Here is a 27393-nt window from a genome sequence, read left to right as displayed (position 1 = left end):
AGCTGTATCAATTCGCGCACGCCAAGACCGGCAGACGTCAGTAAGGTACGGAGTTCTTGGTTAGCTGCCTAATGGATTCATCGCAGGATAAACGATCACTACTACTTCTTGCAGATAATCCGCGACACAATTTATGCTTCTTGAAGGATTATACACCGGCGACGATGATCCAATTTACAAACTGAAAGCTATATGAACCTGAATCGCGTTTCATTCACAATGCCTAAGACACCATACGCGAAAGAAATCATCAAGACACCAGAAACAAACCTGAGCCGCCAACGCCGCCCATATTAAACTGAAAACAACGGCTGAAAACACCAGTGCCCCCATGAACATAAAAACAAGTAAAAATAGTCCCCGGTAAAGAGCAAGAAAAGGAAGGCCAGAGTACAGAGATACTACACTGTCCGAGCCTGGAGAGTCACAAATGCAACCCGAGGCTTGGAGTTGATGAAAGAAGGATTCGACATAAGACAGACAGGAGAAAGAAACGAATCAAACCGCCAAAAATCTTTTGCGCCCAAACTGCACCTTCCGAGAGTGCAATCAAAGTCCATCGCACCAGCTGGATTTTCCCGTCAATTTTGGAGTTCGTACACATCATAAACACCGGCCCATGCCATAGGTCCGCGGGAAAGTCGCAGCCGAGAAATCGAAATGTAAGAGCCCGCGTAGGGGCGAAAAAGTTGAAGTGAGAAACACCGTATCTCCGTCTAGACCCAAGCGGCCTGTACACTGTCGAGCAGAGATCGAATTTTAGATGTCATAATCATGATCAGGCGTCAATTAAAGATCATGAGCGGGTGAAATCACATTATCATCGTCGCATACCCTGAGTAGGGATAGGTGCACCTGGCTGCATCCCCATGTTGTTTGCGATGTTGTACGGATGAGGGTCGAAGCCTGTCGACATTCCATTCATCATGAGAGAACCTAGTCCCTGAGCTTGAGAAACGGGACAGTCCTTGTGAGCAAGCAACAGGGTCTTAAGGTTGACAATTTCCTCGCGAAGTTGCGTAACAGTGGCGGTAAGCGCGTCATTCTCCGTAGTAAATAGCTCGACCTTCGCCTGAAGATTGGCAAGCCACTGTTTCTTGCGCTGACGACATTTCAGAGCCGCGACCCTAGTCAGATTGTATTAGTATCAAATCAGAATTACCTTGGGAGTCATGCAACAGTCACGGGCGTACCTGTTCCTCTCCAAGAAATTTCTCCTCTTCTCTTCGTCCGTCATCTTCTTCGTGTCGGTCTGAGATTTCTTCTTCATGTCATCCTCATCCTCGGAGTCGCCAGCTTCGGACGGAGGCTCGGCGCTGCCAGAGCTAATGCTTGTCTTGGCCTTCTTGTTCGGACCCTTGGCGGGTGTATCGTCTGCTTTGCGTCTATTGTTGGCTGTATTCCCTGATTTCGTGGCAGTATTCTTCTTTCCTTTCCCTTTGGCGGAAGGCTTTGCCTGTTCTGCCTGCATATCAGATGCATCACCGCTCATCTCTCTACTACTGGCTACGGAGCCATTGACATTTTGAGATCCACGCCTGTCTGCGTCACGCGATTGATTGTTACCCTGAATAGTATGAGGTGGGACAGACGATTGGTTGGAGACGAATTGATTGGCCTGTCCGCCCTTGGCCAACATGAACAACCCGTTGGCCGCATCTGCAGCATCGTGATGCGTGAAGGGGTCCACGCTGGCAGGCTGACTGCTCTTGATATCCATGCTCACACTGTGAACTCCCTCAGAATCGGCTGTGGGATTGGAAGTAGGACCACTCAAGCCGTTCTTTTTGGCAGCGTTCAATGCAGTACGATGGAATTCAATTGTGGAGGGAGTCGCGCCGCCGCTCTGTAGTTGCTGCAGAATCGCCTGGGAGTTCGGACTCGGCGCAGGGAACATAGAACCCCCACCACCTGGAGTGAGACCGGTGCGAAGAGAAGATTCGTTGGGAGTTGGGAAACCTCGGCCAATGCTGTCGAAATAATCATTACCACCAGCTGGTCCAGCAAGCATGGCAGGACTCAACGGCCCAGAGCGCAAAGAATTGGACCAATTATAGCCACCCGTGGAACTGGTGCCAGGCAAAGCAGGTGATGTGAGCGCTGCTACAGGGGGTAGTAACGACTTTCCTGGAGTTTCGCTCTGGGAACCACCCCCAAATGATTGTTCGAAAGGATTGGGCTCCAGAGAGAAGGGATTGTGAACTGAGTTGAAGTAGTCCGGAGTATCTGTGGCAGTAGTTACAGCAGGTCGCGGGGGAGGTGCCAACGAGGTTTGCGAGTCGACATCAGGCTTCTGGTCCTTAGTGTCGGAAGGCGCCTTGGAGTCTGGGATGCGCAATTAGAACCCAAGTCAGTAAAGGTACAACAAGGTTGGAGTAACGATGATGCGACAACAAGGTGATATGATCAAACGTGTTTTGCGTGTTGTAAAGGGTGTTTTCTTTGCAACGCGTGACTGACAGGGTCGGAATCTGATAAGGAAAATCCCCTCCATCGATGACGCCAAGTGTGAGGTCATCCCGACGGCAGGGTACAGATCGCAGTATCTGGGGAAGAAGTGGCGTACTGCCAGACCAAAACGGTCACTTCAGGAAGGAGGGGAAGACCAGAGGATAGACAGAGAAGGTTTCGTGTGAAAGGTACCGAGATTCATATCCATGACGCACAAGAAAACAGGTATACTACTCACCTCCAATGTCCAACGCGTTCTTCTTTGAATCCATTGGCGACGAATTACGAGTGTTTGTACTATGCGGTAAATTTGCGGGCACAGACGAAGCGACAGCAGCAGACATCATAGACCCGGAGGAGGAAACAATATATTAGGCGAGTGCAGGGCAACCGCGAGAGTGACCAAGGTAGAGGTAGTAATAGTAGGGGAAGGGAAAAGGACGGGAAACAACCGAGTGGACTTGGTGGCGAGAACGCAGAACAAATTTGCGATCAACCAGATAGAAAAGAAGATCAAATAGAATAGTGGAATAAGAGAAGAATCCTTGAGAGTAAGAAAAAGATAATGTTGATAATTTGCTTTGTCGTTGTTCTGGTCTCTGCTTCTTCTCGTCTTTTTCCCTGGTGCTGTACTATACGTACACCCAAGGCAAAGCGCACGTACTTAGTGTGTAGTGACTTTTCGAGGTGTCAAGGGGAGAAGAAGAGTTGTGACGTAGTCCGGTTCAACAAGGAGTATTTTATTTTAGGGGGGTGGAAGAAAAGAATGGAAGAAGAGGGGAGGCGGTCGAGGGTGGTGAGCTAAGCGTTTCGACTAGTCAGCATCCGACTAGTGTGCTATCAGGTTGACAGAAACATGCAACCCTGGATGAGTACAAAAACTTGTGGTTGTCCTTCCAGGTTGCAACCTCGAATCGATTTATGTTATCCCAGCAATCTCTTCTTCTTCTTTCTGCTTATTGTTCTTCAAGCTTCAATATTATTATTTCTTTCCTTGTTTCAATATGTGATCTCTCTGATTCTCCCGTTTTTATCTGCTACTTATGGAGAGATGGAAATTCAACAAAATGGCAGGGAAAATCAAAAAATAAAAAATAAAAAATGAAAAATGAAAAAGAAAAAGAAAATACTAAAAGTTCCAAGACCAGAGGGGGAACGAATAACAAGAAAATCAAATCTGAATAGTAATGGTAGCAGCCAAAAATCAATCGCCCTTACCTGTGGTGTTGTGGGCTCCCCGGCAATATCTCTCGACCAATATGAATGACGAAATCCCATCGGAACCACACCAGACACGGTGGTTGGACAACAGGGGAATTTGATAACCAAACTGCATCTAATTTTTCTTGTTCTTTTTTTTCGCTGTTTGGTTGAGTAATCTGGAGAAAGGTAAAAGAATGCTTGCCTGTTATCCAGGGATAAAAATGACTCGAAAAGAGTGAAATCAAAGAGCCAGACCCAGCACACGAGAGCCCAGAAGCAGCATCGAAGGAAAATTATGGGGGCAGAAGAGGAGATGGGGCAGGGAAAACTTGGATGAGATCACGGTGACGACGACAGGAATTTTCCTTTGGGGTATGTCGGACCAGCCGGGTGGCCACTGGGCGACAGGTGGGCCCACATGGGCTGGCAGTCGGCCACTCATGGGCCAGTCTCCCGGCCCCACCTGGATTTTTGCAACCTGGACTTCAAAGTACCTTTCTACATACAACATTTTAGTGTGTACACTCCCGTAGTCACCACGAAAGTGACACCACGATCTTGTAGGATTCAGATCCTGAAATCTGAGTACTGATGACAGATGTCTATCAGAGGAGGATACTAAAAGTATGCGCATGTCTCAGTGGAGAAAGTTCTTAGTAGGGCTCCATTCAATGCGATCCCATTGAAAAGATGATCCAGAGATAGCCTGATAGGTGTGAATTTGTGAAACCAGCCAACCGAGACCCGGGCGGAAAGAATCCTTCAATACCTAATTGGGTCTCGACTCTCATCCTCTATTCCTCTGCGCTCCTGATTGGATCGCAGCAATGACGCAATGACCGAGGCCGCTCCCATTGTGGGTTTTACTCACGTGATTATAAGATGCTGATCTTCTGGTTGGACGGCAGAGTCAAATCTGCCGGGTCGCCAGTTGCCACTCGGATTCCGTCTCGCCAACCGGCACACGGACTAATTTCTCAATTGAGCCAACCCCATATGCACTAGCACTAGTGCTATCAGGTAGGTAGGTCTGAAGCAAGATGAGATGACCACAAATTACTACAGTACCAAGTGGAAGAGGTGCGTTATCACAGTAATCTTGTCAAGGTGATGCTCATCAAGGTACGGAGTACGGAGTGATTACTTGCATCCATATGCCAGGCTTGGCCAGCCCTTGCAATGGCGCAGGATGCTTCCACGGAGCCGATGCATTGAATCTGGTCTGCCAGGTCCCCTGGCATGATTCATGTTGTGATTAGCCTGATTCTCACTCCAAGACAAGGTAGTTAAGTCCACGAATCCTGTTGTGGCATCACAGGTATTGATGCGAATGGGATAATGCTCAGCGTGGCCGGTGGCCACGCTACCTGTCTAGTCTCGCAAATCAATGAACAGTATCGCTACCTGGGAAATTCGAACATATACTCTATTCCAACCATCTAACTGACGATCTCTTGATGGATCTCAAGATATTCGGGAAATACTGGGTTGGAGCTGGGGCTGCATCGGTAGCTACTCCGTACAGCCTGTCCGTACTCGCTTGATTCAATTCTGCTATGCAGGTATTACCTTGCAATAGTTGAACATGAGTCCCATCCTGACTTCGTGTAACACAAGCATTGACTCTTATCTCTTCCAGATAGGATTTATTTGCCTTCACATTCCAATGTTCACCTGGTTTCGTTTCGTATCTATGCTTGACTTGGAGTGATAGTAGGTGACCGACAGCTTTTAGTGCTTTCAATGCTCGAGAAGACGAGAACTGCTCCAGGTGTGGATACTTACTTAGCCAGGTTGGCGATCGGATGGATCATGGAGGAGCAGCGTCACAAGTCACAAAGCACCGCAGATGTTGACAACTTGACCAGACCATTGGTTCTAATTTAAGCGATCTCACTGCACCTTCGTTTATATCACATACATGATGACTTATTTCTAATTCTAGTTCATCTACTTGTCAATTCCACTCATTAGAAATACATATTCAATTGCAGCATTCAGACTACCCCATCTTAAAGATATACGGACGGAGTACCTCTGGTAGTCCCTGTTTCATCATTTTAGAGCTTCTCCAGATACGTCACTATGCGCGCTCCACAATCAGAAAAAGGAAAAAAAAAGGAACTAATGATCCACTATCAAACCATCAAACCCTGATAGTAACCATCAACGGCCTCTTTTTAAGAACCCCGATAAGTAGAATAATTCCAAGGCCCCAGCAACACTGGAACATGATAGTGGCGCCAACCCTCCTCTCCCTCCTGTCCACGTCCCTTCACTGTAAACTTCACCTCCACCTCCGGCCAGAAACTCTCGATCCCCTGCGCTTCATACCAGGGCCCAACCACAAAACGCACGGCCCAGTTCGTCTTGCTGTCCGCAGTCGGCAGCGATGAAAGCACCCCGGAAACCGTCGTAGCTGTCGCGGCGGTGGCAGTCCAATTCTTCACACGTCCATCTGCGTCCGTCGTTGCGTTGAATGTGATGGGGCTTTGGCTGGTATTGTTGCCATTGCTGCTCCCGAGGAATGTCAGCGTTACGGGGAGGTTTGCGGCGGGGGTACCCGACAGGGTGTTGAGGACATGGCAGGTAATGGGATCGCGAGACATTTGGCCAGTTGCTTTGGCGGCGTTTAAGATACCACGACTGGAAGACGTGGATTGCGGTGACAGGCCGGAGGCTTGAAGGAGCTGTTTCTGGTAGAGGGCAAGACGGTCGCTGGCTTTAACCAATTGGTCTGTTGACTGAGTCTGTCGGTTTCCAACGTCCATCAAGTAGCTTTAGAAGGAGGTCCGGAGAGCCAGTGAGGAATTTTTCTCAAGAAGTAGATAAAGCATGACCATCTGTTGGCACATGGGGTCCTTTTCTATCTCCGCTTCTCATGCTTCGGAGAGTACCGACAGCTGTACTCCGTACGGAGTATACCTTCAGTGGGGCGTTGACCTTCTGGTTTTTGTGCGAAATATGAGTCTTGGCTACATAACTCTTGCTCCTGGACATCTGAGAGCCATTACAACGTGCTCATTAATGAAGATGGCACTAGGTCCATTATGTCGATTCAATTTGACCTCCTTGGGTAAAGTTGAGATCATCCAGATGTATAGATGTCGAGGCCTCAGGCAGAAAGCTCCAGCACGTGCCCCGCCAACGATGGCTGGAGCGTCCAGATGATTCTACCACTGACCGTGCTTTGACGGTTGTAAATAGTTTTCTTTTTCTGTATTTGCTTGCTTGTCTGTCAATACTTTCAAGTCAGGTCCCTGCGACTCCCATCTCTTTCGAGCCCATTTTCTCGGAAGCTTCGACACATCAGAATCAAAAACTTTTGGCCTCTGCGGGGAAGCAAATACGTGTAAATTCAACCCCATCACTGCTCACCGAACAAGCAAACTACCCCTTCGCAAAGAATTTGAGCATTTTCTCACTGCACTAAGTTGCAATAGATTTCTGCTTGCCAGATTCTCAACTTCCGAATCCCTCAAAATGTCTTCAACCGCGGTCGTGCACGGCGACGATCTCATGGAGCCGACGCTCCAGTCCATTCTCAGCCAGAAGACCTTGCGATGGATCTTTGTTGGTGGTAAAGGAGGTGTCGGAAAGACAACGACATCATGCTCGCTCGCAATCCAGCTCGCGAAAGTCCGCAAATCCGTGCTGCTCATCTCGACCGACCCCGCACACAATCTGAGCGACGCTTTCGGGCAGAAGTTCGGAAAGGAGGCCAGGCTGGTCGATGGATACTCCAACCTTAGCGCTATGGAAATTGATCCGAACGGCAGCATCCAGGATCTCCTCGCTAGCGGGGAGTCGCAGGGCGACGATCCCATGGCCGGACTGGGAATGGGTAATATGATGCAGGATCTGGCTTTCAGCGTATGTGCAGTCTTAAACAGTACTGGGAGTGTGTGTCCATACTAACAATCAGTGTCCTTAGATTCCCGGTGTCGACGAAGCCATGTCCTTCGCCGAAGTCTTGAAGCAAGTCAAATCTCTGTCTTATGAGGTTATTGTGTTCGACACCGCGCCAACCGGACACACCCTTCGTTTCCTTCAGTTCCCCACCGTCCTTGAGAAGGCCCTCGCGAAACTCTCTCAGCTGTCGTCTCAATTCGGACCAATGCTGAACTCGATCCTCGGTGCTCGTGGCGGTCTCCCAGGCGGACAGAACATCGACGAGCTTCTCCAGAAGATGGAGTCTCTGCGAGAGACTATTAGCGAGGTCAATACGCAGTTCAAGAACCCCGACATGACCACCTTCGTGTGTGTCTGCATCGCCGAATTCCTGTCACTGTACGAGACCGAGCGTATGATCCAGGAACTCACCAGCTACGGTATCGATACCCATGCCATCGTGGTGAACCAGCTTCTGTTCCCCAAGGAAGGAAGCGGATGCGAGCAGTGCAATGCTCGCAGGAAGATGCAGAAGAAGTATCTTGAGCAAATCGAGGAGCTTTACGAGGATTTCAACGTTGTCCGGATGCCATTACTGGTTGAGGAAGTTAGAGGAAAGGAGAAGCTGGAAAAGTCAGTCCTCGTCCAATACTCGTTTGAAAACAATCACTAACAATTTCTGCAGGTTCAGCGAGATGCTTGTGCACCCTTACGTTCCTCCCCAATAGACTACCCTAAACATGTTGTTGTATCCATATGAGAGCCATAAGAGATATAGTTGGGACGAGTTACGAAATGAATAGACCATAATGATTTGCGATCATACTGCGTTCTATGCTCAGGTTCACCCTCGTATTCAGTCTACTGGTTCTGACTTGAATAATCTAACTGTACAAATTGGTGCTTTCTCGTTTTGCTTTACCCTTGTCTCAGGTGACACAAATGGTTCTGGCTGACTTTTTTGAGTGATTCGCCACAGCGCCTCACTTTCTCAGTCTCCGAAAGATCGGCGAGGGGAACCGTGTAGTTCACATACGGTCACAAAGGTTCTCAAAGCCTCGAGAAGCTCAAGTTCTGGTTGCCACTTGAAGCCTTATTCATGCTGTTTGAGGTTTCTCTGAAGACGAATTAGCAGGCAGCCCGGAACAGAGCCTACTGCCCTAACACACACCAAATCTAAACAGCTCTCTATTCTAAGGGTTGCCGCGTCAAACACCAGGTTCTACTTCCATTGAATATCGAGAACGCTTCAAGTCAAGTGAATTGTTGCTTTGACGATGCAAGCCTCAAATTTGCTTCATATCAACTTGAAGAGCCATTGGATCAATGCAGAACGTAAATCACTTTACAAGTAACTGCCATGAGGTGATATACTGTTCTATGTTTGTAAATTGTTATTAGTTTTGATGAAGGGAGTTAGCATAGTCAATCAAGTAGCGTCTGGACGTGATGAAGCTCAACAGATCAGCAGGTGCTGTCACGGAGTAATCGATGTTGGGTGCAAGCTGAATTGCTTGTTCCAGTTGAGTGAGGCGAGTGGTAGGTTGTAGTGTTGGCACTACACTCCAACGAATTTGGATATGAATCAGAAGACAAAGTGTGTTTGTCGGCTGGACTACAGCACTTCGCCTTGGTAATGAATAGCGCAAGGTGCTCAGTACTTCCAGCCTTGATGTTATAAATGAGACCGGAGTCTCTGGTTTGCTCGATGGGCCACTTGGTATTTCCAGTAGGAAGGATCTCCAAAGTAGGATCGTCCTCGGTGTCTGAGGTATAGAAATATATGGGCCCTGTTTCAGTAGTATTAGGCAGTTCGACGATCCCTCGTGCGTGGGTTTGCTTGTAGATCAAGGTCCCGAGATTGCCAGAGCAAGTGAAACAGCCTCATCGGAGATTGTATGCCTACAATCCGCCTTGGTCTTACACGGACTGAAAGAAGCTCACTGGATCCGCTTCCTTTGAGCTCCACGAAAGAGGCCTCACTCTCTTCTTTCGGTCAAAGCTGAAATCGTAGTAAAAGGTTACCCTCGGTACAAGCCGTGATCGTCAGGGCAAGTCTGGGAAGACATTATAGGAATAGCTGTCTTGGCTGCCATGGCGGAATGCGCAAGGTGCATACGGAGCCATTCAGGAAGCACCATAACACACAGCATCAGTTAAAGGCAAGTCTAGAAGCAGCAATGGCACTGTGACAGTGTGGCATACTCGAACTGGTCGGAGATGAAGTCGTTGACCATGCATCCCAACGGCCACGGTATGCAAAGGTTGGCTGGTCGCTCTCCGGCCATTGGCGGGTTAGTAGCTGCATATACGCAGGAAGTAGCCAGACAAAATCAGCGGACGGGCTCTGCCCATGTAGCTAGCTGGGTGGAGATCACCAAGACCCAGCGGAAGGATTTGTAACGTTCTGCTTCAGACTGTTTCATAGGCCGCAGGGGCGGATCCTTGTTGAATACATTGCATCGATGAGCGCTTAGGAATCGACTGGTTGAAGAGATGGACTCTCGGACGAGAAGTCACCGAATCCAGATTCATTATTATTTTGTTTTGTTGCTGAAGGGTCTCGGATCGTTTCTGCAGATTCTTGTTGAGAACGAAACCTAGGAGGTCCGCTTGCAAGACGGAGCCATCGATAAATATGAGTTGCGGGGGACACTGCATGGAAGACATCAAGCATCGCTTCCTGAATCGGCCTTGTGCATACAACGCAGTGTTCTTCTCCTCGGTTCTGGATCAATATAGTTGTTGGCAACTGGTCTACGCGTTCTCGGACTCGGCATGTCTATACCTTAGTTACCTACTGTCGGTGTCAGTCGAGAGAGTAAAGTTCCTCCTAAAATCCAGATTTCTGCTTTGATTTGTCTAACATGCATTGGCTCTTTTCCCAGATACAAAGAAATGGGTCAAGCGTGGAATTGCTCTCAGGCCTGCGTGTACAACAAATCCAGTGCGCATAGATAATCAATCGCTCTCGGATCTTACAACGATGATCAGCGGGACCTGTTCTGTTTACGGCCGTCTCTGATCTCAATATACATTTAAACTCGGAATACTAAACGCCCTGATTGAGCTGGGTAAGGTTAGAAGAAGGTTTCGGAATGTTATTGATAAAATATACTACCTGGACTCGTCTTAGGATGTCAGCGCATGGAGCCACGACAACATCCCTACAGACCAATTTGGCGCCGCATGTTCACCGCAATCTAGTCCAAGGATCTTGAAATTGAGACGCACGATTAAGGAATAGGACCCGGCCCTGGGCGCAGCGGCCTAGGAGCGCATGGCATGGGTGCAGCTGGCTTCCATTTGCGAACGGTATTAGTCTTCGTCAAAGTCAAGCCTCACTTTTGTTTACCGGTGCGAAAAGGGGTTGAATCTCGTCCTCTCAAAGAGTGAGGCGGTCCCTTCCGGGATCCGATGAGCACAATGAACCAAATTGGCTTCCCAGCCATCTTATCACTCTGCTCGTGATGGATACTCCTTTGAAGTTCTGGACTACTGTCAGTGTGACCTCGTCTGGAAGATTCTATAGTGGTTGCAAATGGGAATGCTGATCAGCTTCACTAAGCGAGTATGATTGTATTGCAGCTGAGCATCTCGAACTTCAATCAATTCCTTCGAACTCATGCAGACGATCTTCGTATTTATCTCGGGGTTATCCCTTACATGAGTAGACTCGGTCTGGGGTTATATATACACACATCGTCCATTCATGTACCTGTTTCGTGCCATCACCACCTTTCCTAAACAGCCATCCTACGCGAGCATCCAATCAAGCTTATATACCTCCAAGAGTCCAAACTAAAACGACAAAAACGCTTGCAAAGATGTCACAAGTCCAGCAATATTGGCTACCAGGCTATGGTCTCTCAAGGCATATTGTGCTGGGCCATATCCAGTATTTCCTTGGACCATCAGCAACTGTCAGACCCTATACTTACCAGGTAAACGATTATCTAGTTGGCGAACGTGATAAATGGGAAGAGTCTGCCTAACCCGCGAGCTTCATACAAACAGGGGCGCGACGGCTATCTCATCAATGGCATGCCTTTGACGCGGGTCTCTGCTCCCTTCTAGCACTGCTTTCCTACTGCCCTGTCGCTAACAGGATCACACAGGAACAAATCAATGATCTGGCCATCATGTCACGAGAGTACGAACGGCAGGAATCCCTTCGAATGACGGGAGATATCCTTACACCCCATTCCTGCAGGGAATCAGAGCCTTATATCAACGAGATAGTACCGGTGCGCGCGTTTGGGCATCGCAGGCAGCCCGTTGATAACGGAGGGCGGCGTGGACGATGAATTCCGAGTCATTTGATTGACAATAGATTTCCACCGATTTAGAGCCAGTGATCTCTTCGAGCGTATTCGTTTGATTGTCTCCTGGCCTTTGCTTTTCAACCTTATACCCCATCCGAGCGCGCCAGTCCATTTTTCACCTACTACTATCTCGTCTTGATCAAGACCGGCGTTTTCGCTGCAAGCGTTATCTCGAATCCGTCTTTTGTTCGAACAACTCTTGAGACTTGAAATCGGGCCATATTAATAACTGGTCTCGACTACAATTCATTTTTCGGGTTGCTTTGGCTTTGATGTGGATCGCCTTCTTTCGTCCTCGAGACGTTCCCCAATGGCCTCTTGATTCCTACAAATAATACACAAGACATCCTTCTTCAGAGGCAGTCTCATTCTTCACCGTCACCTGCGCCGTCTAGCCAGCTGATAAGGCCATAGGCAATGAATGAATACAGGAATGACTTGAGTTTAACCGGAAGGTTGATACTGAATTTCACTCATCTGTCTATAGACCATTCGTAACAGCATATATCAATGGATCAATCAACATAGCACAAAGCTCTGAGACCGTGCGAAACAATATGACTCTCGTCAATCGTTACAGTCGGTCATTTGCCCGGCTCCGAAGTAGAATCCTAGAGTCCCGGAACACGGACTCGAGCTGGCTTCCCTTTCGGTTCTTCCCTCGCTTCTAGACCCTTAGAAATGTCAAAGATTCAATCGACGGTCACTCGTTTTCTTTTCTCATCATCACAGAACCACAAAGAGAGTCAAGCAGGAGGCCCAAGAGAGATATCTGAAACTCTGACAACATAAAATAGAAAGGAGGAATTACGGGGAACATGAAAAGTGGACCACCTGAACGCCAGCCTGATGCCACTCTGCTTGGTCCCATCACACAAGAAACCCACAGATCGTGGGGGTTTTTAACATGAACAGAACCATTCGGAGGAAGGAAAAAGGATGAATTTTGTTTTCGGGGCGTAAATCGAACCATTTCGTTATTTCGCAACAGCCGCGCTGTAAGAGAATTGAAAAATTAGTAAGTTGTCAGTCGTGTGGATACAATAAACGGACGAACCTCAGCACTTGTGTCCGGAAGAAAGCACCCTTGGTCTTCTCGATGACCTGCTGGTACACAGACTGGGGAGGGTGGTTCATAATCACAGTGCCCTCCTTGTAGTCGATCTTGGCATCAACACGTGTGTCGCGGATCAGGTTGACAATCCACTTCTCGCCCTCATCCTGGTTCAGGCCGAGACGGGTGGAAAGATCCCTAGTTTCCAATGTCAGTTATCCGTCACCAGGTCACTAAATTCCAGGATACTGTCACATACTTGATATCAATCCGCTGGTGGATCTTGCAGTAGCTCTCGGAGATCAAGTGCCGGGCAGCCTCGACAAAGGCATCAGTGGTGGAAACAAGGAAGAAGTCGCTCCGGAGCACATCCTCGGCCTCGCCCAGCTTCTTCTGAGCCTCTTCGAAATCGAAATCAACGTAGAGAGCCTTGACGAAGTCGGTGATAGGGTCGTTGTACTCATAACCCTCCTGGCGCACCACACGGATCAAGTCCTTCAATTGCTTCTGGTATACACTGCTGCTCTTGTGTGCGCGGTTACGGTTGGTGATAACTGCCGCGGCAAGGTACCGCAGGATCCAGGGGCAGTTGGTCTGGATGGTGTTGATGTAGGCGGGGGAGAAGAAGAGATCGGTCAGGACATCGCGAGCGGGATCGTGGTTGAAGAAGGGGAAAAGAGACCAGTGAATCAGCCAGGAGCGGTTCTGGAGCTGACCCAGAGGGTTGTTGAATAGACGGGTTTCGATCGAATCTTTGACCTTCTGGACTTCCTCCATCGCAGCCTCCCAGCTGGTAGTGAGGATCTCCGAAGCGAATTTACCCCATGTAGCGGAGGCGACCTTGTCGTTATCCGTCGAAAGAACACGGAACTGATAGAGAAGCTCTGCGGCATTACCGTAGCTGCCGCAGCTGTACTGGAACCGGCCGTAATCGTAAAGGCTGTTGACCATTTCAATGGTCACTCCGTGCTGTTCCTCGAGGAACTTCAAGTTGGCGACCTTGTCACTTCGCAGGTTGGCCACGACGCTCTCATCCTGCAACAGCTGAGTAATCTTCGCACTCTCCTCCTCGTACTGTTGCAACTTGGCGAGAACCTCCTCCCTCTTCTTCACGAACTCATCAGGAATGTCGTCGGAGTTGTTGATTTCCTTCCAGAGATTGGCAACATAGTCGGTCATGTTCGTGTGCTTCAAAAGCTCATACTTCGCACGGACAACTTCCTTCTCGTCATCTTGGCCCGAGCTGAATTCAAGCAGAGGAAAGACGAGATGACGGTCGAGATAGGGGATCAACTTGGGAAGCAGGTTGTATTGGTTGGCGATTTCTTCAGCGGTCTTGGGAGGGTGGGCCGCGGCACCACTGAGAAGAGTCTCAGCGGAAGGGGGGACGTTGGCTGCCATGTTGGTGTAGAAATGGACAGCAGGAAGAGAGGAAAGGGCAGGTTATATGAAGTGGAGGAACAGCAGCGAGGACTGTGTTGGAAGTCTCTCTCTCTGTCTCTTCTTTCGTCCCGTGCCAAAGTAAGTGTGCGCCGGTTTCTTTGCGCTGGCGAAAATGTGGGCGGGAGGGCTGGTGGGCGCGCTATCCCCCTTTGGGATTAGCAGCAGGTCTCCGCTCAGAACGCAAGAAATCGTATGTTGTAGGATGATGCTTGACATTTCTGTAGGACCTCTCTTCAATCGTACGTCGCCTTCACATCCCCTGTGATAGAACCCATTTGTGGTCGGGGTTCTTTGTCACATCCACGCGTTGGTATTGCCAGATTTTCATCCATTGCAGGCCCCTTTTTCCCATATCCGCAGCCGATGGCATCTTTCCTGCAGTCTCTGCCGGTCTGCTCGGCTGTTCGCAAGCAGTCGACCGCAGCTCCCCTCTTCCTCAATGCTTCACAGTTTGTCGCTTCATCGAGGACATGTAGCTCTTTCTCCACATTATCTTCACAGTCTAGATTGATCTCTTCTCGTAAGTCTCCGTCGAATCCGCCTATCCCATGCCTTCCATCCATAAGCGAGCTATAGCAAAAACATGAACAGAAACAGAGAAGCAAACGTGGGAATCAGATTGGACGTGATCGTACTGACCTGTGTTACTGCAGTTCACTCATTGAGATCCGCTCAACACTCCAAATCAAAGACTTCCGCCCATCAGTCTCGGACGTTCCTGGTTCAGCTCAAACGGCAATCCCAGACTCTGAAAGAAACCCCTTCCGCAACAACAGGAGCCGTTCCTCCTCCTGGTGCAAATCTGCAACTCACAAACCTCCCATATTTCATTCGTCGCACAGCATCAAACCAGCTCCCCGTATACCTCGTCACAAAAGCCGGTGGTACCAAGCAACAGACCAAGATTCAGAAGACGGAAGGTGATCTCGAAGCATTGAGAAGCGACCTTGCACGGTATCTCGGTCTAGAAAGCGGCGACCCGCGTGCGCCAAAAAGCCCGGACGTCACTATCAACCGCCTCAATGGCCATATTATTGTCAAGGTATGCCAGGGGATATGCCTCGCGCCGTCCAGAACTTTTTTCCTCCTCTATCAATGCGGTTGCTAATTGGTACCACCATGTAGGGTTGGCGGAAGCCTGAGATTCAAAAGTTCCTCCTGGAGCGTAACTTCTAAAAGTGACGTATCGGCTCTTTCAGCATGAACGATTACCTTTCCGTACCCTATATCTGTCTCATCATCTACTCGATAATCGATCACCAGTCTACATATCCCACGAAAAAGAGCTATTCCAAGCTTCAGCTTCAAAGCATTACCAAAAGGACCGAAGAAGGGAAGTGAAATGTGTTATGCGGAGGGAAGAGCCCATGGAAAATGCAAGATGAGCAGAAGGTGAATCTTTGATGGTTACATGAACGGTCTACTTGTTTATCGCGTTTCACTGTCTTTGGATCGTCATTTGATTGGTATATCGTTTCATGTCTCTTTTTGCATTGTACGATTCTCTTGCCGGTGTCCGTGTTGCGGGTTTCTCATTGCTGTCATTGAAGGCTCTGGCTTCTGCTGTGCTCTGGGGATTGTTTTCCTCTTTCTATCCTTTCCGCATCCGATCTCATCTCTGCCATTTCTCGGTTGAGTGGCTATTTGCACTTCATACTTTAGTACCTGTCCAATGGTCCAGTCAAATAAGGCGAAAAGACATTTGCATCTGGGAGTAATTAGTTGTGACACGTAAAAGCAGCTTCAGCATCTAGTATCCATGGGGAACTCAGGCGAGGCTCTTGATATATTCTACAGTGTCATTTCAGTTCCATGTTAGAGATGACGACCAATTTTCTTGCGGAGAAGCTTGTCGTCTCCTTTGATGTAAAGCGAAGAGAACCAGGCATCTGTAGGTCGCTACGAATGGAGGATGAATGTTTCGAAATGATGACAACGATGGTGTATTTACCCATATAGACATCATGAATGATTCTTTTGCCCGAGGGTATTTTACAGTGATAGACAGAATGATACACAGTCACGCCCCAAAATATTTCTCCCACCGGCGCCGAACAGATACAAAAAGGCATGGAACAGGTATGAGTGAGTCCTCATTGAGATCAGAAGAAGCCATGACGAGAGTGAAACAAAACTGGCTTTGTAAGATGGCAAGCCCGCTGCGGTCGCTTGAATATCCAAAAAAGGGGAGTTTGAAGCAGGAAGAGAGTAAGAAGCGGCGGAGTATTCCATTAGGGTTTGACACATTTTACTCGGCTAAACGAGCATAAGAGATTAGCTGCCGAACAACGCCAGGATCAACATTGGGCATCAACAATGCACCAAGTAGGCTCTCTTTCTTCGGGATGATTCCAGACGGAAACTTCCGCGCGGAACTATTGTCAGCGAGTTTCGACTTCTCCGCTAGTCGACACAGTATTGTTAAACCTCGATTGATGATAGAACTATACGCGGAGGCCTCTGCCTCCGCCTGGCCTCGGGCAGCATGGGACTGGCGAGAGTTGGTATTAGGGGGAGGGACACGTTCAGTGCTCAGCAAACATGAGAGCCGCAGAAGATGAATAGCAAACCCGTCGATCGATTCAAGCCATTGTTTGGCCAAGCTACCATCAGCAAACGAAGAAAGAATGTCGGCTGCCAATAATCCCTGCATGAGGAATACCTTGCGGGCGTCCGCTATGGCCAGATGTTTCCGCAGTTGATCAGGGACTGGACAAATAGCTAGTCCGAAAGCACGAGTCAGCAATTCATGCTGTGAACCGGGCGCTCCATCACCGGAGAATATTGCTTTGAAGAATATCCTGTTGGGGTCATCTCTGGCCAGGAGCTTAGCCAAGCTGTCGACGGCGGCGGGTGTGTATTTGTGAATCGAGGCATTGTAGGATGTAAACATGACGCCGTCCGCACCCAACGTTGGAGGCGGAAATGGAGCAAAAGACAAAAGAAAGTGCAATAGACAAAGGGCTTCCTCTTTGCTTGGTAACTGGATCATATGTGCCAAATTGCTCAAATAGATGACAGCGTCCTTCATGAAATCCAATGTGTTCTGATGGGTTCGAAGGAGCATGTTTCGAGTCCCTAAGTAGCGGATAATGGTTGATATGAACTGTACAACGGGGGCAGTTGATAGTAACCCAAAGTTCGACTCAGTGAAGGAAAGATTCCGCAATATTGTGGTGACGCAGATGAGTCTGTCAACAGCGCGATCGAGCTCATATTCAAGGCTTCCAAACTCAGGGACGTCGGCAAGAGAAGTCCATTCCGTCTGACATCCACGAGTAACCTCCTCGTACGAGGGCAGTAACATCACATCCGAAACCTCCACGGCGTGTTCAGCAAGGAAATCAGCTTGGTCCTCTGCACATTCGATCAAACTATCGATCAGATCTTCACAATTATCGAGCGAGATTTGGACGGCTGGTTCACAAGAGAGGGATACAAGAGTATCCAGCGCCAGGCGCATCTCCGCATGAATACCAGACTTGATGCTCATTGTGAGCGCGTGAATGTCAATGACACCAAGCTCGGCAAAGGAAGGCACGTTTGGTTTCAACCTGGTAATTTCTTCCCCAAGCTGGTACATTTCATCCAAAGCTATCGGACCGTGTAAGTTGCTCTCCGGCAAAACCATTGGTTTGAAAGGATCTTGTATCGGATGTTTCAATGGTTGATCAGAGGTTTGCTCGAATGACTTCGCTGACTTTCCCGGTGTTCCACCAAGAGGTTTTGTTGACTGAGCAGGGGATTGGTTTGGTAACTGGCCTGTAGAATCCTGCGGGGTTGCTGGAGGCTGAGACTGGCGGGATACACTTAGTCGATGCTGTTGTTGCTTGTTCGACGCTTTGACTTGGGTCGGGGTCGCGAAGCCATTTGGAATGTTTTGCTGCGCATTGTTTGCTACGGACATGCTACCAGGAGAGGCACCAACTGGTTGAGGTACTTCGAACCCTTGGCCCTGTTTGACTGTTGGCGACTGAAACTGGACAGCCGAAGGATCGCTTGGCTGTCGCGGCAGTGAGTTTTGCTGCATTTGATCGGCAAACTGCTTCTGTTGCGTGCTGAGGAAAGCCTGTTCGTACGCAGCGAGGTTCCTTTGATAGTGCTCCCGAATCTCCTGTACAGCCATAGGAAATTGCATCGGAGGGAACTGAAGCTGTTGGGCTATTACAGGCCACATGTTTGCAGCGCTTACCTTCTTTGACCCACCCAGCTTCATGACCGTCGCATAGAGCTGGACCAGGTTGATAGGGCGACCACAGACTATGGGATTCGGATCCAAAGGCAGATTGCGCGACATCATAAATTTCTGCAACGACCTCATAAAGCCCTCAGGATTGGGTGGTTTCGCCATACTTTGCTGCATTTGCCTGATGGCCGCCATTTGCTGAGGATTTGCCATCGCGTTCATTCCCGCCGCCACGGGGCGTCCTGCCATCGCAGGATTCATATTCATAGGACGACCTTGGCTCTGCATCTGCAATGCGTGCAGTCGCTGCTGTTGAGCGGCCATCGCTTGCTGATATTGCGGCATACTGTTAAAGTTCGCTTGCATGGGAGCTTGCACGGCAGCAGAAGTCATCGTAGGAGCGGGTGCAAATTGCGGGCCCATCCCTTGAGGGAAAGGTTGACCTGGAATAAACGAATTGTTTTGCGGTGTGTTGACTCTACTTGGATGATCAGACTGCGACGGGGACATATGAGGCCCGACGTGGGGGCCTGCTGGCGAGAATGGGCTAGGAGAGGCAGTTCCGAGTCGCTGCACACCGTGCTGGTCAAAGTCTTGCATGATGGGGGACTGAGTGACATTGGTCGGAGTCCCTTGCTGGAAATGTTGGTACGGCGCGGCATGGGAAGGGAATTGCTGGGCGCCGTTCGCAGGCCCCTGGTAACCAGGGTAAGGTACTTGATGAGGCGTCTGAGATCGCGATACAGAAAGCCCGCCAGGCGCTTGCCTGGGTGACATTGAGAGACCATCCTCTGGTCGCGATCTCTTGGACGGAATCACCTGGTTAGGATTGTGGAATCCGGGGGAAGCATTTCGCGGTACTCCATTGAACATGCGCTGGAACTGATTGGGGTCTGGCGGCGTGGGCGATGCATGGAGAAATGCTGTAGATGGATCTATTGTTGTTTGATTAAAGGCGCCATTGTCATGGCTCTGGAGGTTCGAGGCGTCGGCTAGCCAGGCATTCATGTCGTGTGGTCTTACCAACCCATCTGCAAGGCGATGATCGTCAGTGAATGTGACACACGCACAGAACAGGCTTGGTCATTATTAAAAAGCAACTGTCGGACTCGCGACGAAATCAACACGGAAATCAATGATGCAACAGATGAGGCAACTAGACAAAAGCCATCACAGAAAGGGCAAGGTGGGGGGCTATAGACGCGTCGGGGGTTGTGGTTGAGTCGCGCTTTTGAATCTGCGACACGGGCATTTGAGAAGCAACGACCACACAGAACAGAGTTGTCGGAGACATTCGACGCAAGAGCTGCAAGTAATGAAGACACGGAACAAAATCGGTACTGAAGGAATAAAAATAGCGCAAAGGATTTGTACATACCGACAAGGCTGGATAACTTAGATGCCGATTACACCGGTCCCGAAATAGCAGCGGTTGAGAGGCTTGAGAGAGTGCAAGGAGGACGATGGGAAGTCACGGGATTCCAGGCGCCGGAGCACAAAGGCAGAAAACGGGGATGGAAACTGTCAATGAGGCTCAACCATCAGTGTAAGTAAAGAAGCAGCTAAGCTATAACACCAGGATAAATAAAAAACGGTAACAACAGAATACAAGAGTAATGATGACTTTAATCAATAAGACAGAATAATAAGCCAAAGAAGCGTTGGAACTATGAGCACCACAGGATGGGGATTGCAACGTGTGTGACTGGTCCCGAAGAATGACCAGATTGGATGGCCAGTAGTGCGTGGCGACACATGTGAAGTGTGCTCTGGACAGAAGCAGGCACAATCCAATGGCATAAGACAAGTGGGTGGGTGATCTAGTATTGAACGTACCAGATCCAAGTAAAGCAGTGAACAGGAGAGCCGTAATTTTATTTTATTTAATGAAATTCCTTCCTGTATTTCGATGAGGGGAAGGGGGGCCGCTTGAAAAGGCAGAACAAAGTGGAGGCGTGGGAAGACAAGAATGGAACAAGCGTAAGAGGAGTGTGCAGCAGTAGCAGTCCAGAGATAAGAGAAATGGAAGGGATGATATTGAAACCAGACAAAAGAGGTACGTACGGGTACTGGGGGTACCTTAGTCTTCCAGTAGGTTATTTTACCAGCAGCAGCAACGGAAGAGAGGCCAGTCAGTTAGTCGGCAAAAGGGGGTCGAACAAAACGGCAGAAGAGAAGCAGCGAGAACAAGCAACGACCGGATCAGGGTGCAATAATGCCACTGTGGTGATTATGTAAGCACATCATGTGGAATGCCGCTGTTCCTCTTCCGGCCGTCCACCAAGATCTTCTGCTCCAGCACTTAAGGATTGCACCGTCACTTTTCTTGAAAATAATTAAAAGAAAGTGATATGCTCTGGAGTAAGAAACTCCCCTGTCGAATTCATTGAATTCATCTCCTGCCAGGTCCACCGTTCTTTTTAAGGTTTTGACTTCATCAGAAGTGTCCCTTGATCCTGTTTGCCGCCATACTCGGGTTAGTTAGCACCCGATCAGGAATAGGAGCAAGAGATAGGCGTTAATATTTTGCCAAGGTTGCTGTAAATTTGTGGCACTGAGACTTGATCACTCAGGGTTGTGCTGGATATCCAGAGTGCTTTCTATCAGTTTCCTTTCTAGTACCATGGTAGCATTTGATATTGGAGGCACAAATGATCATAAATGTCATGCGCTGGCTGTGCACATCGCTCATGCAAATTGCTAGGTCTTAGTCCTCCCAGGATCATGATCACAACATATACAGAGTATGACTAGGAGTTTCAGCAAACTCCAGCTGGTGGGGCTGTTATGGCAACCATATAGGCGATTATCATAGGGGCGAAGTTGATGGGACGTAGAAGAAGACGCATGATGACCAGCAGCTGGTATCAATTTCCAGTCAACATGAGAGACACGGTGCTATAGCCAGGGAGATACGATATAACGAGGTGAGGGACAAAGGAGAACGACGAGACACAGAGCGAAGAACAGGAACTAGATACTTATACTTCGAGGAATGAGAATACTAATGCCCTAGTTGGCCTGAAAGATGCCGAAAAATAATGGTCATACGTCGTTATTCGCGCAATTTTTAGCAAGATGACTGGTCAGAACATAGTCAAGTACCCATCTGGGTATATCCAGGTGTCGACTGTTGAGTAATGGGTGCATTCCTCCTACGAGGTTGATCATCCCGACAGTATCTGCTCCGTACATGCCTGGATACTTTTCCATGCTAACCCCACTCAAAGAAGCGCATTCGATCCATGACAATGACCAGCCCCGGGTCCATGATATCGTCTTTCGACTTCGACTCGGCTCCTATACTCCGTACTTTACTTCAAGGTACAACGGCACAAATAGGCATAATCGGTTTCATTCGTGCCTATCTAGACATTTCAGATGACAGCAATTGTGTAACAAGAGTTCCCTCCCGGGCTACAGTACGGAGTACTACTACTAGCAGTAATAATCATTCCACTAGTGCTTTTCAATGGGTGCCTATCTCATAGATACCCGATCGTATTGCAGTCCGTGAACCTTTTGACTTGTGCGCAATTGTAAGTCATTGTGAGTCCTGCAGGCCGATTCCTCAGGTGCAACTTTGTTAATGAATATGTTCGCTAGTTGCATTTCGATCTCATGCCACGCCTTCGACGGTCATTAGCTGAAAGTCTATGTGCAAACATACCTTAGCATTCGAGGAATATACCCATATGGGGACGTTGTGGGCCTCAAATCTTAGCACATGGAATTACGTTCTTTGGCACTTGGATTTTTTGCTGCAGGAATCGACAGTGCTGCAGGCGATTGGGCTGTTTGGAATGCTTCGAGTATCCTGAGGATCGACAAGCAGAAGCAGCATTGGTCCTGCCATGGCTTTATCGTAGATGGTCAAGTTACGTTGTGGTTGAAGATGTGTAAATTATGCGTCTTCCAGTGGATTTTATTTTTCGCTTATTGCTGGATGCTGAGCATCCTGATTTATATATAGTTCTAGTGAGGTATCCGGGATGGACAAAATGGCCATAATCCTGCATATAGTAAAGAGGCCCGAGTGCGAAATCAATAATACAGATACATATGCAATAAGCACAACTGCTTCCAAGAACTTAGGTATACGCAAAAAGATGAATCAAGAACTTGATGAGATCGGATTCCCAGATGTTCGATAGCTCTCTGGCGGCGCCAAGCTACATAATCACGTGACTACAACTTGAGCTCTTGGTAGGTATGGGAGCCGGCCTTCATTATTATTCATACGAAAGCTCCAACCGAGAAGACGAACTCAATACACAAGCAACGCCCCTTTATACTTGGCGCAAGACTTGTCCTTACAGTTTCTTTCCCTGAAAACTTTCAAGCGACTCCTGCAGCCGTCCACACCCATTCTTCAAACGCCTTCCTTCGTTCATAATGGGAGACGTCGCCGTGGAGAGCTCGGCGACCAACGTCACGCCTAGCAAGTCGGCGCCATTCGATACCATCCCTAATATAGACTCTCTCGAAGGCACAGATGCAGATGGAGGTGATGAGTATGCAACTTTGAAAAGACTTCAGAGACACTTAGAGTAAGACACCTTCCGAGAGACTCAGATCTGTTATCATCAGGTAGTAACCCAAAGCAGATACATCCAGCTTCAAGAAGAGTACATTAAGGATGAACAAAGGTAAATCACAACCTATCCTCAATATTATTCTCAACAACTGCAGCAGCTAAATGATGCATCTGATTGCAGGAGTTTGAAGCGAGAGCTCGTCCGTGCACAGGAGGAGATCAAACGGATACAGAGCGTGCCTCTCGTTATCGGACAATTTATGGAAGCTATCGATCAGAAGTATGGTATTAAGAGGATGACGAGAGGAGATATACTGACTGAGATTCCCTAGCACTGGTATCGTACAGTCGTCAACTGGCTCGAATTATGTCGTGCGCATCCTTTCTACACTCGATCGCGAGAAGCTCAAGCCATCGTCCTCGGTCGCCCTGCACCGCCATTCCAATGCCCTTGTCGATATTCTACCTCCGGAGGCAGATTCGTCCATTGCCATGCTCGGCGAGAACGAAAAGCCAGATGTCACTTACGCCGACGTCGGTGGATTGGACATGCAGAAGCAGGAGATTAGGGAGGCTGTCGAGCTACCCTTGACGCATTTCGACCTTTACAAACAGATTGGTGAGTCGGAGACACCGAGAGCAATGTCTAGTGCTGGTTTGCTTACGCTACTCAAGGTATTGATCCGCCTCGTGGTGTTCTACTTTACGGCCCTCCCGGTACTGGTAAGACGATGTTGGTCAAAGCTGTGGCAAACAGCACAACTGCCAGCTTCATTCGTGTGAACGGTTCGGAGTTTGTCCAGAAATACTTGGGAGAAGGTCCTCGCATGGTTCGCGACGTGTTCAGAATGGCTCGTGAGAACTCACCCGCCATTATCTTCATTGACGAAATCGATGCAATTGCTACCAAACGATTCGATGCCCAGACTGGTGCCGATCGTGAAGTTCAGCGTATCCTGCTTGAGCTCCTCAATCAGATGGACGGCTTCGAGCAGACAAGCAATGTGAAGGTCATCATGGCCACCAACCGAGCGGATACTCTGGACCCAGCCCTCTTACGTCCAGGTCGTTTGGATCGTAAGATTGAGTTTCCGTCGCTGCGTGACCGACGGGAGCGTCGACTGATTTTCACCACTATCGCATCGAAGATGTCTTTGTCCCCAGAGGTCGATCTGGATTCACTCATCGTACGAAACGAGCCACTCTCTGGTGCTGTTATTGCCGCCATCATGCAGGAAGCTGGACTACGTGCTGTTCGCAAGAACCGCTACAATATCATCCAGTCTGACCTTGAGGACGCCTATGCTGCTCAGGTCAAGACCGGCCAGGAAGCGGACAGGTATGCTCTTCCCTGCATTCAAATCTGTCTCACCACCAGTTCTAACTATTGCGTTACAGGCTCGAATTCTACCGGTAGATTATGTACAATGATAGGTAGTTATGAGGTGGAAACAGGACCCGTGCCAGGCGAAAGAATAGTTATGGATTGAACGCTCAACATTAGGCAATCTACATGTAGTACAGCGAAAGATGCATTTTTTGGAGAACCTGAACATTATTCTCCAGGATATTAATCTTTTGCTAGTAGATAGTAGTACAGTACACACGAGTGCCTACTTTAGCATTCGCCACCTCCTTCGTGGACAAAACAAGATTGTACATTCGCTGACGCCAAGATTGGCTTCCCTAGTAAGCAGGCACCAGCACTACGGAGTAAGAACGGAAGTTACATCATCAAGCAAGCTACAGTAACAAGTACAGAACTATTCAACGCGCAGATACGGCAATGGAAGATATATGACATCTATTGGGAGATACGTGAACATTAATTCACCATCAGAGCGGCAAGTTCAAGAGAGAAAACATGATGGGTTGTACTTGGTATCAAGGGCCGTACCTGGCCGTCGTACGTATGTAGCAACCAGGCCGGAAGTGCTTATCAATTGATCCAACTCCCGTGACGATCCCCTCCCCAGCCCTGGTGACGCAGTTGGATCACGTTGATTTGCGGATCGAAAGCAGGGGCGTAGCTCCGCAACCAGTCATCCGCATCACCTCCACGTCCCAGGCGTCAGCTCCCGTTCCATCTACCTTAACTGCCTGCTCCGTACCGACTCTTCATCTCTTAACCATCTATCTCTTCTCTCTTCATCGTCTCCACCATCGAAGATTATACGTTCATTCTGTTGTTTTCAGTTCGTTCTCTTTATCAGTTATTGTTCCCGCACTTTTACCAGTCATGAAGTCCACCTCCTTGCTCACAGCCTCTGTGCTGTTGGGCTCCGCCTCGGCCGCTGTCCACAAACTGAAGCTTAACAAGGTTCCTCTCGATGAACAGCTTGTAAGTGACCATGAAAGCCCCTCAATTATCTCGTGATTTTTGATATGACAAACTGGGAAACCGATGAGGGCTAATGAAAAGCTGCAGTACACCCATAACATTGACGCTCATGTTCGCGCCCTGGGTCAGAAATACATGGGTATCCGTCCCAATGTCCATCAGGAGCTCCTGGAGGAGAACTCGCTCAACGATATGAGCCGCCACGACGTCTTGGTTGATAACTTTTTGAACGCACAATGTAAGGCATCAGAGCTGAACAGCAGTAGTATCCTGCAGTAATCACTAACACTCTTCTTAATAGACTTCTCCGAGATTTCACTTGGCACTCCCCCGCAGAAGTTCAAGGTTGTCCTTGACACTGGTAGCTCGAACCTTTGGGTCCCTGGCTCAGACTGTAGCTCTATCGCCTGCTTTCTGCACAACAAGTACGATTCTTCTGCCTCGTCCACCTACAAGGCGAATGGCACCGAGTTTGCCATCAAGTACGGATCCGGCGAGCTCAGCGGGTTTGTGTCTCAGGACACGCTCCAAATTGGTGATCTGAAGGTTGTAAAGCAGGACTTTGCTGAGGCCACCAATGAGCCTGGTCTTGCTTTTGCCTTTGGCCGGTTTGACGGTATTCTCGGATTGGGCTACGACACCATCTCCGTCAACAAGATTGTTCCTCCTTTCTATAATATGCTGGAGCAGGGACTTCTGGACGAGCCCGTCTTCGCCTTCTACCTGGGAGACACGAACAAGGAAGGCGACAACTCCGAGGCCTCCTTCGGCGGTGTTGACAAGAACCACTACACCGGTGAATTGACCAAGATTCCTCTCCGCCGAAAGGCGTACTGGGAGGTTGATTTCGATGCCATTGCTCTTGGTGACAACGTCGCTGAGCTTGAGAACACCGGTGTCATTCTCGACACCGGCACTTCTCTTATTGCCCTCCCGTCCACTCTTGCTGACCTCCTGTAAGTTGTCAAAATGTGTTATCATTGGAATTTTTTGGACTTGTGCTGACTTCTTTTCTTCAGCAACAAGGAGATTGGTGCCAAGAAGGGCTTCACTGGTCAATATTCTATTGAATGCGACAAGCGTGACTCCCTGCCCGATCTCACTTTCACTTTGGCTGGTCACAACTTCACCATTGGCCCCTATGACTACACCCTAGAAGTTCAGGGCTCTTGCATCAGCTCCTTCATGGGCATGGACTTCCCCGAACCTGTTGGTCCCCTTGCTATCCTGGGAGACGCTTTCCTGCGGAAGTGGTACAGCGTCTACGATCTTGGTAACAACGCTGTTGGTCTGGCTGAGGCCAAGTAATGTGTCTCTGTTTGCAGCCGCCGCGCTATACCAACTGTGACAGAACGACGATACGTATATAGCTTCATTGCGGTAGCTAGTTTGTTTTCAAAGTCTCCACATAACCTGGGATTCGCTGCAGGAAGATGAACAGATCGAGTCTTTCACGCAGATACCTGCAATTCATTGTTTTGCTTAATGGATATCTCACACCTGTAATTGATAACTGATTTCTTGTCTAAGTTGATTACCTAGTAGCTGCAGCAAAGCATACGCTGGATCCTTCGTCATCTCAAGTTTGGGTCTGGGCCAGAAGCTATGTAAGCTAGACCCAATCAGGCATTTGCCGCCCCCGCTCGGCCACACGACTTTTTGACGGACTTGGGTGAGCCTCGCTTTGTTGCCTTGGCTTTCCGGCCGTTCTTGGTCTTGCCTTGCAACAACAGCCATTTCTTTCATTCATCACCAACGTTCCTTTCTCTCGTCTCATCATCTTCTCTTTTACCCCCCAATTTTGACAGGAATCAAGCTTCATCGCATTGAATAATAAGTCTCGCGTTTTCTGCGCCATCAATTTCAAGTCCAGAGTTGGAACAAAGCCTGTTTCTGTTTTGCTTCTGGGGTCGCGTCATTTCGTGGCAATCGCCTGAGCTACCTTGCTTCCCATCCTCTACG

The 27393-nt window shown here is 48.8% G+C and overlaps 8 protein-coding genes across 8 annotated transcripts, besides 2 other annotated features; 4 read left to right on the top strand and 4 right to left on the bottom strand.

Moving 5' to 3' along the window:
* Nucleotides 1-820: 820 nt before the first annotated feature.
* atfA (bZIP transcription factor atfA) lies at nucleotides 821-2795 on the bottom strand (the record flags this gene model as incomplete). The annotated part of the gene is made up of 3 exons (XM_001263329.1): nucleotides 821-1127; nucleotides 1194-2325; nucleotides 2690-2795. 3 exons carry the CDS (start codon nucleotides 2793-2795, stop codon nucleotides 821-823), a joined length of 1545 nt encoding a protein of 514 aa, XP_001263330.1.
* Nucleotides 2796-3528: 733 nt separating this feature from the next.
* Nucleotides 3529-3573: a microsatellite.
* Nucleotides 3536-3578: a microsatellite.
* Nucleotides 3579-5834: 2256 nt separating this feature from the next.
* On the bottom strand, nucleotides 5835-6425 carry NFIA_065960 (hydroxyisourate hydrolase; the record flags this gene model as incomplete). Its single annotated transcript, XM_001263328.1, has 1 exon — nucleotides 5835-6425. One exon carries the CDS (start codon nucleotides 6423-6425, stop codon nucleotides 5835-5837), a length of 591 nt encoding a protein of 196 aa, XP_001263329.1.
* Nucleotides 6426-7137: 712 nt separating this feature from the next.
* NFIA_065950 (ArsA family ATPase) lies at nucleotides 7138-8273 on the top strand (the record flags this gene model as incomplete). Its single annotated transcript, XM_001263327.1, has 3 exons — nucleotides 7138-7527; nucleotides 7589-8178; nucleotides 8231-8273. 3 exons carry the CDS (start codon nucleotides 7138-7140, stop codon nucleotides 8271-8273), a joined length of 1023 nt encoding a protein of 340 aa, XP_001263328.1.
* Nucleotides 8274-12896: 4623 nt separating this feature from the next.
* On the bottom strand, nucleotides 12897-14325 carry NFIA_065940 (eukaryotic translation initiation factor 3 subunit E; the record flags this gene model as incomplete). Its single annotated transcript, XM_001263326.1, has 2 exons — nucleotides 12897-13122; nucleotides 13184-14325. 2 exons carry the CDS (start codon nucleotides 14323-14325, stop codon nucleotides 12897-12899), a joined length of 1368 nt encoding a protein of 455 aa, XP_001263327.1.
* Nucleotides 14326-14730: 405 nt separating this feature from the next.
* NFIA_065930 (mitochondrial 54S ribosomal protein mL49) lies at nucleotides 14731-15543 on the top strand (the record flags this gene model as incomplete). The annotated part of the gene is made up of 3 exons (XM_001263325.1): nucleotides 14731-14839; nucleotides 15021-15409; nucleotides 15493-15543. 3 exons carry the CDS (start codon nucleotides 14731-14733, stop codon nucleotides 15541-15543), a joined length of 549 nt encoding a protein of 182 aa, XP_001263326.1.
* Nucleotides 15544-16615: 1072 nt separating this feature from the next.
* On the bottom strand, nucleotides 16616-19561 carry NFIA_065920 (putative ARID/BRIGHT domain protein (SWI1); the record flags this gene model as incomplete). Its single annotated transcript, XM_001263324.1, has 1 exon — nucleotides 16616-19561. One exon carries the CDS (start codon nucleotides 19559-19561, stop codon nucleotides 16616-16618), a length of 2946 nt encoding a protein of 981 aa, XP_001263325.1.
* A 3387-nt stretch (nucleotides 19562-22948) lies between these two features.
* rpt3 (proteasome regulatory particle base subunit RPT3) lies at nucleotides 22949-24507 on the top strand (the record flags this gene model as incomplete). The annotated part of the gene is made up of 6 exons (XM_001263323.1): nucleotides 22949-23103; nucleotides 23161-23202; nucleotides 23272-23370; nucleotides 23423-23709; nucleotides 23766-24429; nucleotides 24489-24507. 6 exons carry the CDS (start codon nucleotides 22949-22951, stop codon nucleotides 24505-24507), a joined length of 1266 nt encoding a protein of 421 aa, XP_001263324.1.
* An 822-nt stretch (nucleotides 24508-25329) lies between these two features.
* NFIA_065900 (pepsin-like aspartic protease) lies at nucleotides 25330-26739 on the top strand (the record flags this gene model as incomplete). The annotated part of the gene is made up of 4 exons (XM_001263322.1): nucleotides 25330-25431; nucleotides 25519-25669; nucleotides 25733-26387; nucleotides 26451-26739. 4 exons carry the CDS (start codon nucleotides 25330-25332, stop codon nucleotides 26737-26739), a joined length of 1197 nt encoding a protein of 398 aa, XP_001263323.1.
* Between the last annotated feature and the right edge of the window lie 654 nt (nucleotides 26740-27393).

Source organism: Aspergillus fischeri, genomic scaffold (genome assembly GCF_000149645.3).
Source record: "Aspergillus fischeri NRRL 181 1099437636252 genomic scaffold, whole genome shotgun sequence".
In the NCBI taxonomy this organism is placed as follows: domain Eukaryota; kingdom Fungi; phylum Ascomycota; class Eurotiomycetes; order Eurotiales; family Aspergillaceae; genus Aspergillus; species Aspergillus fischeri.
Note: the sequence above shows the minus strand (reverse complement) of the source record. Positions and strands in the feature narration are given on the sequence as shown.